We start from the raw sequence: 15,634 nt of genomic DNA, 5'->3' as shown, positions 1-15,634 counted from the left end.
CGCGGCCAGGGTTAGGCTCTGATACCAAATGTCACATCCCGACCCGGGGCGGATCACTTCCCGGGTCCGCTCCACCATCGTAGCACGATATTGTCCGCTTTGAGCCCCGACCACGCCCTCACGGTTTTGTTTTTGGGAACTCACACAAGAACTTCTCGATGGGTCACCCATCATGGGATTGCTCTAGCCCCCTTCTCGCTTAACTTCGGAGTTCCTACGGAACACGAAGCCAGTGAGCTCCCAAAGGCCTCGTGCTAGGTAAGGATGAGAATATATATATAAGGATCACTCCCCTGGGCGATGTGGGATGTCACATATCATGCGTCAATTGAATGAATATATTTTTTGTATTAAGGAAGATGGATATAACCGCTAACTGATGGAGAATCTGTTACCCGGTGGGTATGGTTATAGATAATACTTGATGGTTAATTTACGGTTATAGATACGGTTAATTTTCGTGGTTATGAGGATGGATATAACATTTCCGCCCCCAAACCGAACTGTTACCATCCCTAGTCTGGGCAGAGAAGGCCTGAAGTTGATCCTAAGGTATTCCTACCACCAATCAATAAACCCTAAAGTTCTGAATGCACATATATGATTTAAAAATCGCAGCACGTCTTATAAGTCATATTAAGATTTGATACGTGCTTAATTATTTGCTTAATTACTGCATGAGAAACACTAAGGAGACTCTCTATGCATTTTCTATTACCTCATAGTTTAATGTTAATTCCCCTGCCAATACTATAAAACATTGTACAAAAAATATAAGATGACAGAGAGTCTATAGAGAGTTTTATTTTCGAGAATCTTTTCAACATTTCTCTTATTGGATACTTTGAGACCCACCAAATAATTACAAGGAATTTCAACCCAGCCAATAGTAGGGCAAGGACCTATAACTAGCTACATTATTTGCTTAATTCCTAGCTAGCTAGAACCACCCCACCCCCAAAAAAAAAAAAAAAAAAAAAATCCTTTCTCTCAATAGTTTTTTTTATTTAAAATATCCCTTCTCCCGAAGTTACGAAATCATTTTGTCGAGTTCCTTCGATAGAGGTGGAGAAAGAAAATAAACCCAATCGCTAACAATCTCTCTCTCAGTTCTCTCAATTGATTAATATGTTCTAGATTTTGAAATTGTATGGTTACCTAATTAGTAAAGAGAATAAATAAGTAATGGTACAATTACGTAATTTAATCAGTATTGCTCAGTCACTATGAGTTTGCAAGACTAAATAATGTCTCTTAGATTGAATACAAACATAAAATAAAAGCCTTCTAGTTGCTAGTTTTGCACATGCTCTTTGTATTAAATTTGTTCTCAATATATGTAATCATATGGAATCCTAAACTATATGTTTTATATCCATAGGCAAATAGTTTATATGACTAATTTAATCAAACTCTTATTGCACGATGACCAACAAATATGGAAAAAAAAAAATTAGGGTAGATATTCACTGTAACAATCTGTTCCGAGATTTTTAGAACAAAAAAGATATTTTTATATTTTTACTAAATTTGGGGATATTTTCCTTTTAAAAATGGTTTTTGGGTCTTAATTGGTGAGCCTAAGGGGCCCACCCCTGATTTGTGTCCCCGTCTCTCTCTCCCTTTCTTGGAACTCACTCATTTCCCTCCCTCTCATTTCCCTCACCCCCGGATCTCTCTCCCTCCCCGTGCACTCCCTCTGTGATCTCTTCCTCTCTTCTTGAATTTGTCACTCACACAAGCAACAACAACAACCCCAAACCAACACCACTGGACGTAGGAACCTCGGGAAAACTCAAGCAAACCTTCGTGGGACAGTGACGGTGTCACTGTTCATCGTCTTCTCTGACGTGTTTCATATTCTTCCGAAGTTGGTAAGCTTCTAGAAACCCTTGGGTTGTGTTTTAGGGTTAGATCGAAGGTTGTTTTAAGTGGTGTATAAATCGCAGAAAATGGCTCGGAGTAGCTTTTCCAAATTTTCCAACGAGCACTGCCCATTTCGAGGCAATTTCCGGCCAAAGCACGGTGAGTTGGCCGTCGTGTAAGGTATTAATCTCTTCGTCTCGCCAAGTACTACAACTTTCCTTTTTTATTTCATCCAATTTTGTTGAGTATTGAAGAAGTTATATCCATTTGAATCTTACCTAGTTTCTAGCAACCTCCACGGTTTTTGAGGCTTTTTCAGCCAAACCACGATGAGTTAGACGTCGTGCAAGATACCATTATCTTTGTCTCGTCGAGAACTATGATTTCCATTTTTGAATCATTCGATTTCGTTGAGTTTTGACAAAGTTATCAACGTTTAAAGTTTGTTCAGTTTTCCGCCCAAAATCCGACCTTCTTATTCTTGAGGTCCGGCGACCCACCAAACCTAGGCCTTTTGGGCCGTTCCTACCAAGCCCAAAACCTTGGGCAGCCCAATCCAACCCATTTATTTCTTTTTATTTTTAATTTAAAGGCCTTTGGGCCATTTCCCTTTAGGACCTTAGGCCCGTGCACTTTAAACCCTAAACCCTTTGAATTTAGGGCTTTGGGCCTAAGACCTTTCGGCCCAAACTCATCAACCCAGCCCAGATCCGGTTGGAATATTTCTGGTATATTCTCTGAAATATTCTTATGTTGATATTTTACGAAATTTATCCAGGACCCTTCTCAGGGTAATTCGACATCCTGAATTCATTTCCGACGTCCATTTTCCCAAATTCAATTGTTATAATAAAGTTTTATTAAGTGTACCCATTATGTGCTTAGGGACAATTATTTGTGATGATTTCGTGTTCGCTAGTTTTGCGTGGCTCTTAAGCTGCTAAGAATCTGTGAGTGGACCCATTCTAAATTGCATGTTTTAATAGTAGAAATGCATACATGAAAAGCATGATTTAATGATTACGCTTTATGAAATGTTTTATGAGATAACATGCTTACTGAGGCTAGTTTGAATTATTACTATTTTTCCTATAACCCATGTTCTTTATAGAATATCTGATGGATGACGATACAATATTTAGAACATGTTTCGAATACCTCTTTATAGCATAGATGATGGATGACTTTATATTATGAAGTTGATTTTGAGATATGTATATATATGTTCACTGGTTTTGTGCGTACCTAATGGTCACTATTATGCCTGTTTGGCGATGATATTGATATTGGCTTCGAGTTGGGCGTAGGTTGGGCCTGTTTGGCAATGTTTTTGATATTGGCTTCGAGCCGGGCGTAGGTTGGGCCTGTTTGGCAAATGAAGGAAGAGTTCTAAATGGCTTGTTTGGCAAATGATACTGATATGCCTGTTTGGCAAATGATACTGATATGCCTGTTTGGCAAGAGATATATATGCCTGTTTGGCAAATGAAGGGTTCTGATACTGTTATTAATACTGATACCACTAGTTAGCACACTATATACGAGATATGTTTTGAGACATTGCAGGGCATGCTAGGTTTCAGAAAACCTATTTTATTTATCATGCTATATGTGTTTTCATAAGACATGGGGGTTAGTATGTTGATAACTGTTTTATTATATATATATATATATATATATATATATATATATATCAACTTGGTCTACTCATGTTTGTTTTGCGCCCCCTTCAGGAATTAGAATCGTGGCGTACAATCCCGGCGTCAAGGCACTTCCACATCGACATCTTGGAGTCCTCTCGGCGTAGGACCCATTCTTTTATTCATTCAATTTTATATTATTTCCTTTAGTATTCTAGTTAGTTGTATGCTCTGAACACATTCCTTTAGTGCTTATTCTTCATAATTAAAATTATAAGTCTTATTTATTCATTTTTCTCAGCATTTGCATTCAATAAATGACTTTCGTCACCCTCGGTTGTTGGCCAGCACATGCCTATCCTGGTATTCAGAGAATATAGGGATCGGGACGTGTCATTCACACTGTCATGAGATGTTACTAATTTACGTATTATATTACAAATGAATGACAACGTTAATATTTCATAAACCATGTTATGATAAGGAGTAGATCAGTTAGACAACTTGCTCTAGTTTAATAATTGATTAAGCTTAATTAAGAGTTAATATAGAATGAAGATGAGCCCAAGTGGGAACTAGGAGGGATGGACATCGATGGAAGCAAATTCCAGATATGAAAGTTACGTGGGAGCCACTTCCATTTGCTTTGAGAGACACACACACATGAATACATAATGATTGTGTGGAGTAGCTAAAAGCCTCACAGTCTGATAGTCCAAAAGTTGAGGCAAATGAAACAAACCAAAATCAATTGTGTCCTATTTTTGCACGAACTTGGGTCCGGTTAGGCAGGATTAAGTTGTTTGTTTGAGTATTTGGGTTTCTGTCCGTATGATCCTGCACTTTGCAAATCCAAATCTCCACTCGATCAGATGCATCTCGATCTCATTCACTTACAGAAACTCAGACCTCATCTCCTTTCCTTTGCGCATCAGTCATCACCCCCATCACCAGTCAATTATTATGTGGGTCGTCTTGTGCTTCTTTTGAGCCTAATCAAAGAAAAGGCCAAGAAGAAAAAGGACATGCATCTTTAAAGGAAAAGGAAAGGGCCCCAAGAAGAGAAAACTACGTGTTTATAATTAATATTGTTAATTAATATTGTTCGACTCGTTACATATAAAGATTAAAATGTTATTTATCTTTTACGTGTAAATTACAGTCCAACACATAAAAAAGAAAAAAAGAAAAAAAGAAAATTACAGTAGGCATATAAACTTTGTGATGTATCTATAACAAAATAACTCTGTACATGTAATATGATGTAAATATGTTGGCATATAAAGTAGCAAACCAAAACCGAAAACCACCATTCAAATGTTCTGGAAAAAAAATAACCAACCATCAATTTAGTGCAGAAACATGCAGTCTGTCTACATGTGAAAATTGCCCCCCCAATCATCCATGGCAGTTATTATTTAATCAAAAGATCCACTTATATATAAACCACAATCATAAGTATATATTTTATCAAGGGTAAACTGTCATTGAGAGCATGTGGGATGCAATAAACAAGCTAAATTAATCAATAAACTTTTGTAAAAAATTAAAAAATTAAAACGAACCCGAAGCTAGGGATATCAAAGGGGGATGAACTGTCCCACTGCATGAAAATTTTACATCAGAATAAGTGCTCAGACATAACAGAGCATTCTAAGTTTCTATAACAATTAACCATTAAACTATTGGTTTGTATTAAACTATGGTGTTGTTGAGAGTTCAAGGAAGGCAAAACCCTACTTAATTAAAAATTAAGAATCCCTTTTCTTACTTACGATGTTAGCAACATGACCGTCTTGGTTTACTAGAAAAACACATTATGCAAAGAAGATCATGTGCCCACTAATATGGCAAATATTGCTGCTGCATTGAGACTGCAATTTGTCAAATTTGATAATGCAAGTAGTTCATATAAAACTAATTACATTTTATATGTTCCCATATAGGAGGTGTGTGGATTCTTTTGTCAACTTATGATTAGAATCAAAGCATACTAATGGGGTTTTTATATTAATCAAAGTACGGTTTGATGTTGGGATGGATCAATTTAACTATATGTTTAGAGTATCAATTTCACATGTATTGAGGAAATAAGGGATTTTGCATGTGTTTATAAGTAATTGGGTTACTCTCTATATTGCTAATTGGTTTTATGATGGAACCCCAACTTTCATCATTGTTTCAGAGTAGGTTGTCCAACGTGTGAAGCCTAATAGCCACACGTGCTCCACGTCACTCGATTTCTGTTGTCCACGTGCTAGGCTTGAACATTTGCTAGACATAAGGGGGCTTGTTTAGAGTATCAATCTCACATCGGGAAAGGAAGGGACATTGCACGTGCTTATAAGTAATTAGGCTACTCTCTATATTGCTAATTGATTTTATGGCAGAACCCCAATCTTTTTCACTATGTAAACTAGATTTGTGCATAGATTAATGAATTTAATTAGTTATAAGCATACACATCATAGTTTTTTTCTTTTTGTTGGAACACACAACATGGTAGGGTTGGGTACGAAGAAAGTTTGGGTTTCACCATAAAATCAATTGACAATATGGAAAGTAGCTCAACTTACTTATATGCCCTTGCAAGGGCTCCTTTCACTGGTGTGGAACTTTTTAACTTTCACAACTTCACATGTCCCTTCACGTGTGACTAATTTTCAAGCAAACACGTGGACAACATGAATTGGGTGACATGGGGCATGTGTGACCGTTGGGCCACACGTGGGCTAACTTGTTTTGATACCATGTAGAAAGTTGGGGTTTCAGTATTAAACCAATTGGCAATATAGAGAATAACCGAACTTACTTATAACTTATAAGCCCTTATAAAATTTCTCCTTTTCACAAGTAAAAGACTCTTTAAACCTTCACATCCTGACATGGTATATGAGCATATATAAATGTATAAATACTGCAATATATTTGGCTGTCTTGGTCAGTCTTTGTGCCTAACATTGCATGTGGGAGTCACGTAAGTGTGAGATAATAATGGCTAATTAGGCCTGTCCCATAGTCATGTATATCCCTTGCAGAATTGGGTTCGGAGTGCTGGCTCAGTTAGTCAGTCGCTCACAAATGTTACAGAGTAGTTATAAAGATGAATTGAAGCAACAACTAGACTGAATATGCATGTGACAGACTGACAGGTGAAACCCCATTGGGTAGGAACTTTTCAATAATGAGGCACGATGAATGCTGAATGATTGTTCAATTAAACATAACATGTCTATTATAAATAAAAAGTTTGTAACACATTATGTTTTAACTCGATAATGCATCCAACCTATCCATGCATGTGTCAGTGTTACATAAAAAATAAAAACAAAGTTAGACGTGAACTTCATGTCACGTGAGAGGATAATTAACAAAGATGTCCACTTAATCCATAACATCTACTACATACTTTGAATTTACTAACAAAAGCTTGTAACAGACGTTATGGTTTAATGAGACAGTATTGCCACTCATCCTGCCAAGTGACAAGGAAGTCCCAGCCCAAACTTTCTAAATTGTCAGGTAAAGAAACGAGCAACCAAATTTTTTAAGTTGCACACATTTTGGGAATCAGATAGGCATGCAGTTTATTAAACAAAAAGATTGTAATGCAACAAAAACTTATAACATGTGAAAGTTTTAACTAAACAACGTATGTCACTCATCATGTCACGTGACATACAATTGTTAACCTAATTTTTCTCGTATGACATGCTAAGAATAGGCAAAGTAATTGGATAATTGCAGACTATAAGCATGCAAATGATCAACATAAAGATTGTAACGCTGTGTAATGTAATAGTAAAGTGACCCAAAAGTCAATTAGGCCAATGAAAGGCAATTTCATAACTTATGTAACAACCATAGAGAAGAAGAAGAAGAAGAAGAGGAGGAGAAAGAGTAAGATGGGGCAAAGCAAATTCCATAATATACGTCACATTCAGAAAAGTGTTCACGTGTAGAGAGTCCAAGGGAGAGAGGGGTGGGGGAGGAGAGAGAGGGTGTGTTTGGGAGCGTGCGCCATGTGCGTTGGTGCAGTCGGCGACCTTGCTGAGATGATGAGATAAGAGAATTTAAAAACCAAAAAACTAAAAAATAAAAATAAAAAGAAAATAGTGATGTTCCTCTAATCTCCAAAAAGCCCATCTCACAGATCTTGCCCCACTCTTCCTCTCCACTCCTATATATACACACTATCTTATATAATTATTGTGCCATATCCTCCTTACGCAGCTCCTGCATAAAAAGCTAGGCCTGAGAGAGATTTCAGTCGTCCTCTTCGTTCAGACTACTGTATTCTAAACATAACATTTTCATTGGAGAACGCCAAGTTTTAACAGCACAAATGGCTTCGTGGAAGAAAACTATTACAACTCCATTCAGGAAAGCTTGCACTTTCTTCAACCAGCAGCCAGGAGGGAGAGAGCAGAAGAAGTCTCAGCTTCAAGGTATATACAAACATATTACATCACTTTTCTTATGTGTCGGAAAGTGTTGACGTTCTCTTGTCACTGTAAATTTAAACGGTCGATTCTTGTCAGAATATCCGGTTCAGATTCACAGTTTGGATATACACATGTTTGGCAAGAGAATGTTGCTCTTATATAATATCAACATATGGATATTAATGTGAATTGTGTATACGAGTCATGTATGGGAACCTAAGAGTTGATGATTTCCATGGTACTTAATTTGAACAGGGAGTGAAAGTAGCGTGATGGCTCTGCATGGAGAAGTGATGGCATGCTCATATGAAGATGTTCAGGTGATGTGGTCTATTCTGGACAAGTCCAAGGCCTCAGCCTGCAGCATCACTTCTTAACATATATAGATGGCTATGGCTATCTATAATTGAGGCCAAAATCTATATCAAAATACAGAAAAAAAGAAAGAAAAGAGAGAGCCCACGTCAACAATTAGCAAATATGTGCATACAATTTGGGTCAAAGCTAGCTGAAAGTAGAGAAAAAGAAGGGGGGATTTGTGAGGCTTTTAATTGTAGAATTGCCCCCATTACAAGAAAGGTGTTTTGTTTAGTTTGTAATTTGTTAAATTAACGAATAGGCTAATCCATGTGATAAACATCGCATTGAGATTATTAATGGAAAATTTAGAAAAGTATTTTCATTTTCTTCTTATCTTCTTCTTGTTTCTCTTGGTTTCTTTGTAACTACCACCTTACTTCTTCTTCCTGGTCCTCATTACGAAGGCTTTTGCATTATTTTAAGAAAATTTGGAGACGTTAAGGAGGGGAATTTCAAACTACTCATGAGATGTTATATAAAAAATTAAAACAAAATTAACTATACGTGATAGGTTTGTGATACCATTACTTTAACGGCTTCTTTCACATAAGTTCATTTCCAATTGATCCATTATACCCAAAATAAAAAACAAATTTTGCATGGTCAACTGACTTGTTTTGCTTTGTAGTTCATTTTATTGGTTAAAAAACTAATATAATATCTTAATTTGATGATATTATAGATCAGAATTTTTTGTATCGGCAACTGAATATATTAAATCTCCTTCACCAGTTTCTGTAAATCCATATAAATTAGCAGGACAAATCGAACAAGGTGCAGGGAATTCTAATGAAAATATCAAAAAGCTTCCAACTACTTTTTTCAGCGGTTTAATAAAATCCAACACATTGCTTTTGTAATAAATATCTTGTGCTTCTTGTTGTACTTGATAGGAAACAAATTTACTACCCAACTTCAAAATTTCGCATCTACTCCATATGACACAAATGAATATGCCATTCATGGCATCGAATACAAACGGTTCGTTTGAAAACCCAATTTTTTATTTTATAATAAAGAGGAAATTTGTTTGGTAATTTTCTTCAGTTTTCGTTTTATGCAGAACTTAGAAATGACTTCTTTCTTTTCTTTTTCGTGTTGTTAAATTGTGAATTTAAAGTTATAGAATGAAATGACACATGAAAAAGAGTCTATGGCCTTTTTTATTTTTTTTGGGTTCGAATGACTTTTGTGGTGAATTTTGGTATCGTTTGGTACGCGGGACGGAACAGAGGGAAACGGAGTGGGACGAGGCGTTTCGTCTCACGTTTGGTGCACCTAAAATGGGTGGAACACGCTGTTCCACGGAACAAGTTTTGGGTGATTTTTCATTCCGTCTCCCTCCCTGGAACGACTTGTTCCACATCTGTGGGACACAAATTTATAACATTTTAAGACAAAAATACCCCTTGTCTTTTTCAATATTTACACCATTCAAATCCTAAAAACAAACCCTAAATCCATTCTCAGCTGCTGCTCTCTTCCCGTAGACTTCCTCCTCATCTTTCCTCCTCATCCTTCTTCTTCATCCTCTCCCGTAGCCGTCGACTGCACCCAGCCAGCACGCAGCGGCACGGAGCCACTACCATCGCACTGCAGATTGACCCAGGTATGCAATTGATATCTTTTGTTGCTGATTTGGGTTGTGTTAATTATTGGGTTTTGTTAATTATCAGATTTGATTTGTTAATTACTGGGTTTTGTTAAGATTTGTGCAACTGGGAGTGCGAGTGCATTCTTCGCTGGGTTTTGGGTTGGACGGGTCATGCTGGGTTTAGGCAATGAAAACAGTGGATGGGGTTTGGGCGGAAACAAGGTTGTTTTTCTGCTGGGGATTTTGGGGCGATTGATGGTGATGATATCCATGGATTTTCAGAAGAAATTGATGAATAAATAATAATATTATATAGGTTCTTGAAAAAGAAAAAAGGGAAAAAAAAAACAAGAAAGAAATGGATTGAAAGTTCCTATGATTGTATTGGGTTTTGATTGAAATAATTGAGATGTTGATCTTAATTAGGTGGAGGTTCAAGTGAGGAAGTTGTATTGTGTGAGTAAGGTTGTTGTTTTACCTATTAACATTGAGGATGTTGCTCTGAGTGATGTCGAAATCGAAAAGGCTTTGCAGGTACATTTAGATGATTTATTTTGAAATGGATTATTGAAGCTTTGTTAAGCTTTCTGGGACTTTCTCTCTTTGTATGTGTATATTCATTGGGTGGTATGATGGGTTTATAGGCCGGAGAGACACTTGTTCGAGTTAATCAGGATACCCGCTTGAATAACCGAGTTCTTGATTTGCGAACACCTGCGAATAAGGGGATATTCCGCATTCAGAGTCAAGTTGGCAATGTAAGTAGTCTTTCCACCATTTGCAGCTATTTATCTTTTTAAAGCTAGAGAAAATCGTTAAGAGTTTAGTTCTGTATGTCGGTTGCATTGTTGTGTAGATCTTTAGGCAGTTCTTGATATCCGAAGGCTTTTTTGAAATCCACTCGCCAAAGCTGATTGCTGGTTCAAGTGAAGGTGGAGTTGCTGTTTTTAGACTCAACTACAAGGGTCAAGATGCCTGCCTTGCCCAGTCACCTCAGCTTCACAAGCAGATGGCTATATGTGGTGACTTCGGCCATATTTTTGAGATTGGTCCTGTTTTTAGAGCTGAGGACTCCTTCACCCATAGGCATTTGTGTGAGTTCACTTGCCTTGATGTTAAGATGGAGATCAAGAGGCACTACTTTGAGGTAGAATTAGTAATTTTTTGGGCATTTGTTTACCTTTATCGCCCTATATGACGATGTATGTTAACTTATGGTGCAATTATATGCTTGTTTGTTCAGGTCATGCTTGATCATTAAACTTATATATTTTTCAACATTGCATGGCAACCATGACCATAGAGACAGAACCAGCCATCTCATTCATGCTAGCCATCTCATCACTTCCAATATTCACTGGCTCGAGGAAGTCTTACTTCATCAACCTAAATCATAGACGAATTACAAATTTTAATGGGGTTTGCATGCGGAACAAAATATATACCTAATAAAATTTGGACCAAGAAAAACAAATAATGGATAAGCATATAGTGTTCAAATTTGAACAAGTTTAAAAAAAAAAAAATAAAAAAAAAAAAAGTCTCATCCCGTTCCATGCATAAATATTGTACCAAACAACAGACGGAACATGGGTATTTTAGTCATTTTAATCTTTTGGTTCCGTTCCGTCCATGCGCTGCCAAACGCAGAACGGAACAACTGTCCCGTTCCATCTTGCGCGTACCAAACATAACACGAAACATCTGTTTCGTCCCATCCTGTCTGTGTACCAAACGGTACCTTTTAGTCGTTAGATCCACGGGTTGGTCTGAGGCAGTCGCGGCCTGAATTTGATTCACTCGAAACCAAGAGTTGTGCGGCCGGATCCAAGTCGACCCAAAAGCTAAGTTTTGAGTTTGGAGTGCGTTGCATGTTTTGTGACGTAGAATTGGTGTTGAGGAAGGAAACCAAACTAATGAAATAAAAACTTGATTGATTTTAGGGAGATTTCAAAAAATTGAAAAGTGACACAATTTTTTATTTTGTCATCAGTAAAAGGAAAACTGAAAACTGAAAAAGAAAGGGTTATAGAACAATGTCAAAACTTGCAGATGGCATTTTTACGTAGTGACAAAAAGCAATCATACATATGTATTATGATGCAATTTCAATCTCTACCAATTTCACCCTAACAACTAACTATTAATCTACTAAACACTATCATTTGTTAGAAAAATTTCAAAACTTATGTCCATGATTGTCTAACGTTGGATTTGAACTTTTAATGCAAGGACAATTCAAAAATTGAGATAGTTTTTCAGTATATATAAGAAAAAAAAAAATCGAACTCTTGATGGTTAGATAGGTCAAGAATTCGATTTTTGGAGAACTCATCATCCCATCCACCGTCACCACCTAAGCTAACCCCAAGATCTTGAAGAAGCTATAAGTTCTCCATGATTTGATGACATTGAAGTTTTGGATAAGTAGATTTATGGACATAAAAATCAAGACGAGAGTCATGACTTTTTTTCTTTAATACTCATTCCTTTCTCAAGAAAACAAAGACTAAAAACCAAAAACATGACACATGCATTTGTAATCACCGATTGAAAACGGGCTAACAGCACACAATATCGATTAAATAAATCTTACACAATCTGTCCAAAACAAATAATAGAGGAACAGTGAAGCACAATTTCTGGAGGAAACTGGTGGAACAAAGAAAATGTACCTGTCGATCAAAAGTACAAATCCAGTACAACAATGCCGTCCTCCAAATTGTTTGTGTCAGGCAGTTACATTATTTGATTTCTTAGTCGGTGGCTTTACAAAAAGGCCACACAAATTGACTCATAATTTGAATTGATTGATTTCAGGAATCAAAGCAGGGAAATTTGATATATAAGTAGACTCCATAAGCCTTGATTGGGGTTCTGGATCGTCACTACTTTCACACCGGTGAATATCACCGACAATGCAGGTGCAGGTCATCTCAGTTGATCAAAGCAGTGCGTTCGCCTCTCCACTTGCATTCACTCAGGTTAGAATTATCATTCCTCTTTGTAAAGTAGAGTAGGTTTAGAATATCAAATTGTCAGAATAAAAAAGTGCCACCAACCTTTTTTCTTTTTCAACCATCACTAACACTTGGATGGATGGATGTGAATAATGAGTGAATCTGTCTTCTTCTTCCTTTAAAGATCAAATTGTCCTATTGCGGCAAGTGGAGAAATGAGGATGATATCCTAAAGTTTGTAATGAAGGCTAGATGGCAAGCAAAATTTAAAATTTTTTTTTTTTTAAGCATTTGAGTGCGCAATCTAAGCTAAATAATAAAGTGGAAGAGTGCGTTGGTGTGTTATCCGGTTGGTGTGTGCCACTAAAACTCAAGAAAAATTTTATATAGGACAACAATAAGGTCATCGATGCTTTATGAAACGGAATGTTGGGTGTTCAAAAAGCAACACGTGCAAAAAATGAGTGTAGCAGAGATGATAATGCTTGGTTGGATGTGTGGGCACACAAGATGGATAGAATTATGAACGAGGATATTCGGGGTAAAGTAGGAGTGGTCGCAATTGAAGATAAGATAAGAGAAAGTTGGTGAAAATGGTTTGGTGCTCTGGTTAGAAGATGTGACTATGAGATAGAGGCTTAGGGCAAAAAAGATAGAAGAAGATTTTGAAAAAGATTATAAGAAAATATATGAAGTAATTGGAGCTAACGGAAGACTTGACGCACATGCGCAATGACGTTCTAAGATTCATGTAGCTGACCCTACTTAGTGGAATAAGGTTTGGTGGTGGTGCTTGTAAGCATTTGAGTGCACAATGTGAGTTTGGGAATGCCTGCAACCGTTGTGTACAACTGACCTCTCACATCCAACTCTTAACGTGCTGATCACGTGACAACAGATTTGAGAGGTCGGTTGTATACAACGGTGTTGTAAGTAAGAATTCATACATGGAGGGCCTTTACAGGGTTTGAGCAATGAACTTAAAGAGCCAATATTGGTGTCAAAATGACCAGCGAGTTTTCACTAGGTAGAGAATTCAGACAGACATCTGATCTAGCTTGTCAACTACAGGTACCCTATTTCATGTTACAATTTACATCAGTCACATAATTCAGAATACCGCTTACAGATGCCCTATGCAAGTTGTATCAGTTCCAACATGTTACTAGCATCACAAGCATCACAAGCAGAACATGCAATATAATATATATATGCGCAGTGATGCATGAAGAATGAAAGTAAACAGACCTGCACGAATGGGAGCCATTTGGTTAAGTGAATTGCAGGGTGTCTTCTCCTTTCTTCTAGCAGAAGAGTTCCAGCAAGTAACAGGGATTGCTCGAGTAATGGAACAGGTCTAGAGAGAGCAGGGGCATACTTATTATAGCTCTTAGGGTTTCCTCCAATACCGCCTATTATGGTAATTGGATTGATTCCTCTAATCACCATTTAATCCATATATTGTCCTACCAAGGCATATATTGATATCTTCCTTAAGTAGGTCTTTCCAATAGTCAACTAATGAGCTAACAATTCCACGATGCATGCTAATCAATCAGCTAATCACATTGAAGGTTGATTACTTGCCATGCAAGTAACATCCTTCTAATTGTGATTCGAAACCCAACACTGGACAATTCAACATGGTTCTTAAATTCTCCCACTTTTGAGTGTCAAGTGTTTTAATTTGATCGCAACATGTATCATGGTGATCACTGAATTATTAGCACAACGGTTGTCCCTATAAAACAGGCATGTCCAAAATCGAAACACAGAACTATGGAAACTCAAATGCATATCTTTCTGCATTCTTGTTCCATAATTACTGGTGCATGATCTCAGTGCATGACTGCAGATTATGCTAAGGTGTATGGGACTGATTATCTTGATATCAGTTTCACCCATTTCAATAATCGAGCTTTAAGCTTAAGTTTTGGCTGACAACATCTATCGACAGCCAGTGTATGCAAGAGTATGAACAAAATAATAATCATCATGACAAAATATTGGATGAATTCATAACAATTGATAGATTTAGATGATGAGTGGTCTAATTAACCATTACTCCCACTCATTTGCAGATTCAAATGTTTCATGAACTCTCATGTTATAAACAAGTTTCTTGAACACTCCCACTAGCAAAGCCTTTGTCATGGGATCAACCAGCATGTAATTTGTGCCAATGTGTTCAATATCGACAGTCATCTTCCTTATTTCATCTCTCACTTTCAGATACTTCATATCCATAAGCCTACAAGCTAGTGACCCTTTGTTATTTCTTGAGAAGAACACATCTGCTTTGTTGTCACAAAATAATATCAATGGCCTGTGGATTAAATCAACCACTCTCAAACATTTGATAAGATTTCTCATCCCTATTGCTTGCTTGGTCGCAGTGTAACATGCAATGAACTCTGCCTCCATGGTGGAAGTGGCAATTGAAGATTGCTTGTTGCTCTTCCATGACATTGCTTCATTTGCTAGCATGAATATGTATCCACTTGTAGATTTCCTGTCATCTATGCAGCCAACTAAGTCTACATCACAGTAGGGCACAATTTCAAGATTCTCCATATGACTGTAAACTAGCATGAAATCTCTTATCCTTTTCAAATATCTTATTACTTTCTTGGCCACCACCCAGTGAGTTGTACCAGGATTTGATTGAAATCTACCCAGTACACTCACATCAAATGACAAGTCAGACCTTGTGCAAACTTGTGCGTACATCAAACTTCCCAGTAATGATGCAAAAGGCTTGTTTTTCAT

At 37.1% G+C, this 15,634-nt stretch overlaps 2 protein-coding genes and 1 pseudogene across 2 annotated transcripts; 2 read left to right on the top strand and 1 right to left on the bottom strand.

Annotated features, from left to right (window-relative positions):
• The first annotated feature begins 7,703 nt into the window (after positions 1 to 7,703).
• On the top strand, positions 7,704 to 8,644 carry LOC148689912 (uncharacterized). Its single transcript, XM_088687405.1, has 2 exons — positions 7,704 to 7,954; positions 8,207 to 8,644. Exons 1-2 carry the CDS (start codon positions 7,852 to 7,854, stop codon positions 8,326 to 8,328), a joined length of 225 nt encoding a protein of 74 aa, XP_088543531.1. The 5' UTR covers positions 7,704 to 7,851; the 3' UTR covers positions 8,329 to 8,644.
• Positions 8,645 to 9,594: 950 nt separating this feature from the next.
• On the top strand, positions 9,595 to 11,147 carry LOC137732619 (aspartate--tRNA ligase 1, cytoplasmic-like). The gene is made up of 5 exons (XM_088687134.1): positions 9,595 to 9,624; positions 9,708 to 9,920; positions 10,332 to 10,439; positions 10,550 to 10,663; positions 10,762 to 11,147. Exons 1-5 carry the CDS (start codon positions 9,595 to 9,597, stop codon positions 11,101 to 11,103), a joined length of 807 nt encoding a protein of 268 aa, XP_088543260.1. The 3' UTR covers positions 11,104 to 11,147.
• A 3,779-nt stretch (positions 11,148 to 14,926) lies between these two features.
• LOC137732618 (secreted RxLR effector protein 161 pseudogene) lies at positions 14,927 to 15,634 on the bottom strand (annotated as a pseudogene).

Source organism: Pyrus communis, chromosome 16, assembly GCF_041283825.1.
Source record: "Pyrus communis isolate YQ-2024b chromosome 16, ASM4128382v1, whole genome shotgun sequence".
In the NCBI taxonomy this organism is placed as follows: domain Eukaryota; kingdom Viridiplantae; phylum Streptophyta; class Magnoliopsida; order Rosales; family Rosaceae; genus Pyrus; species Pyrus communis.
This window is presented reverse-complemented; position numbering and strand designations above follow the sequence as displayed.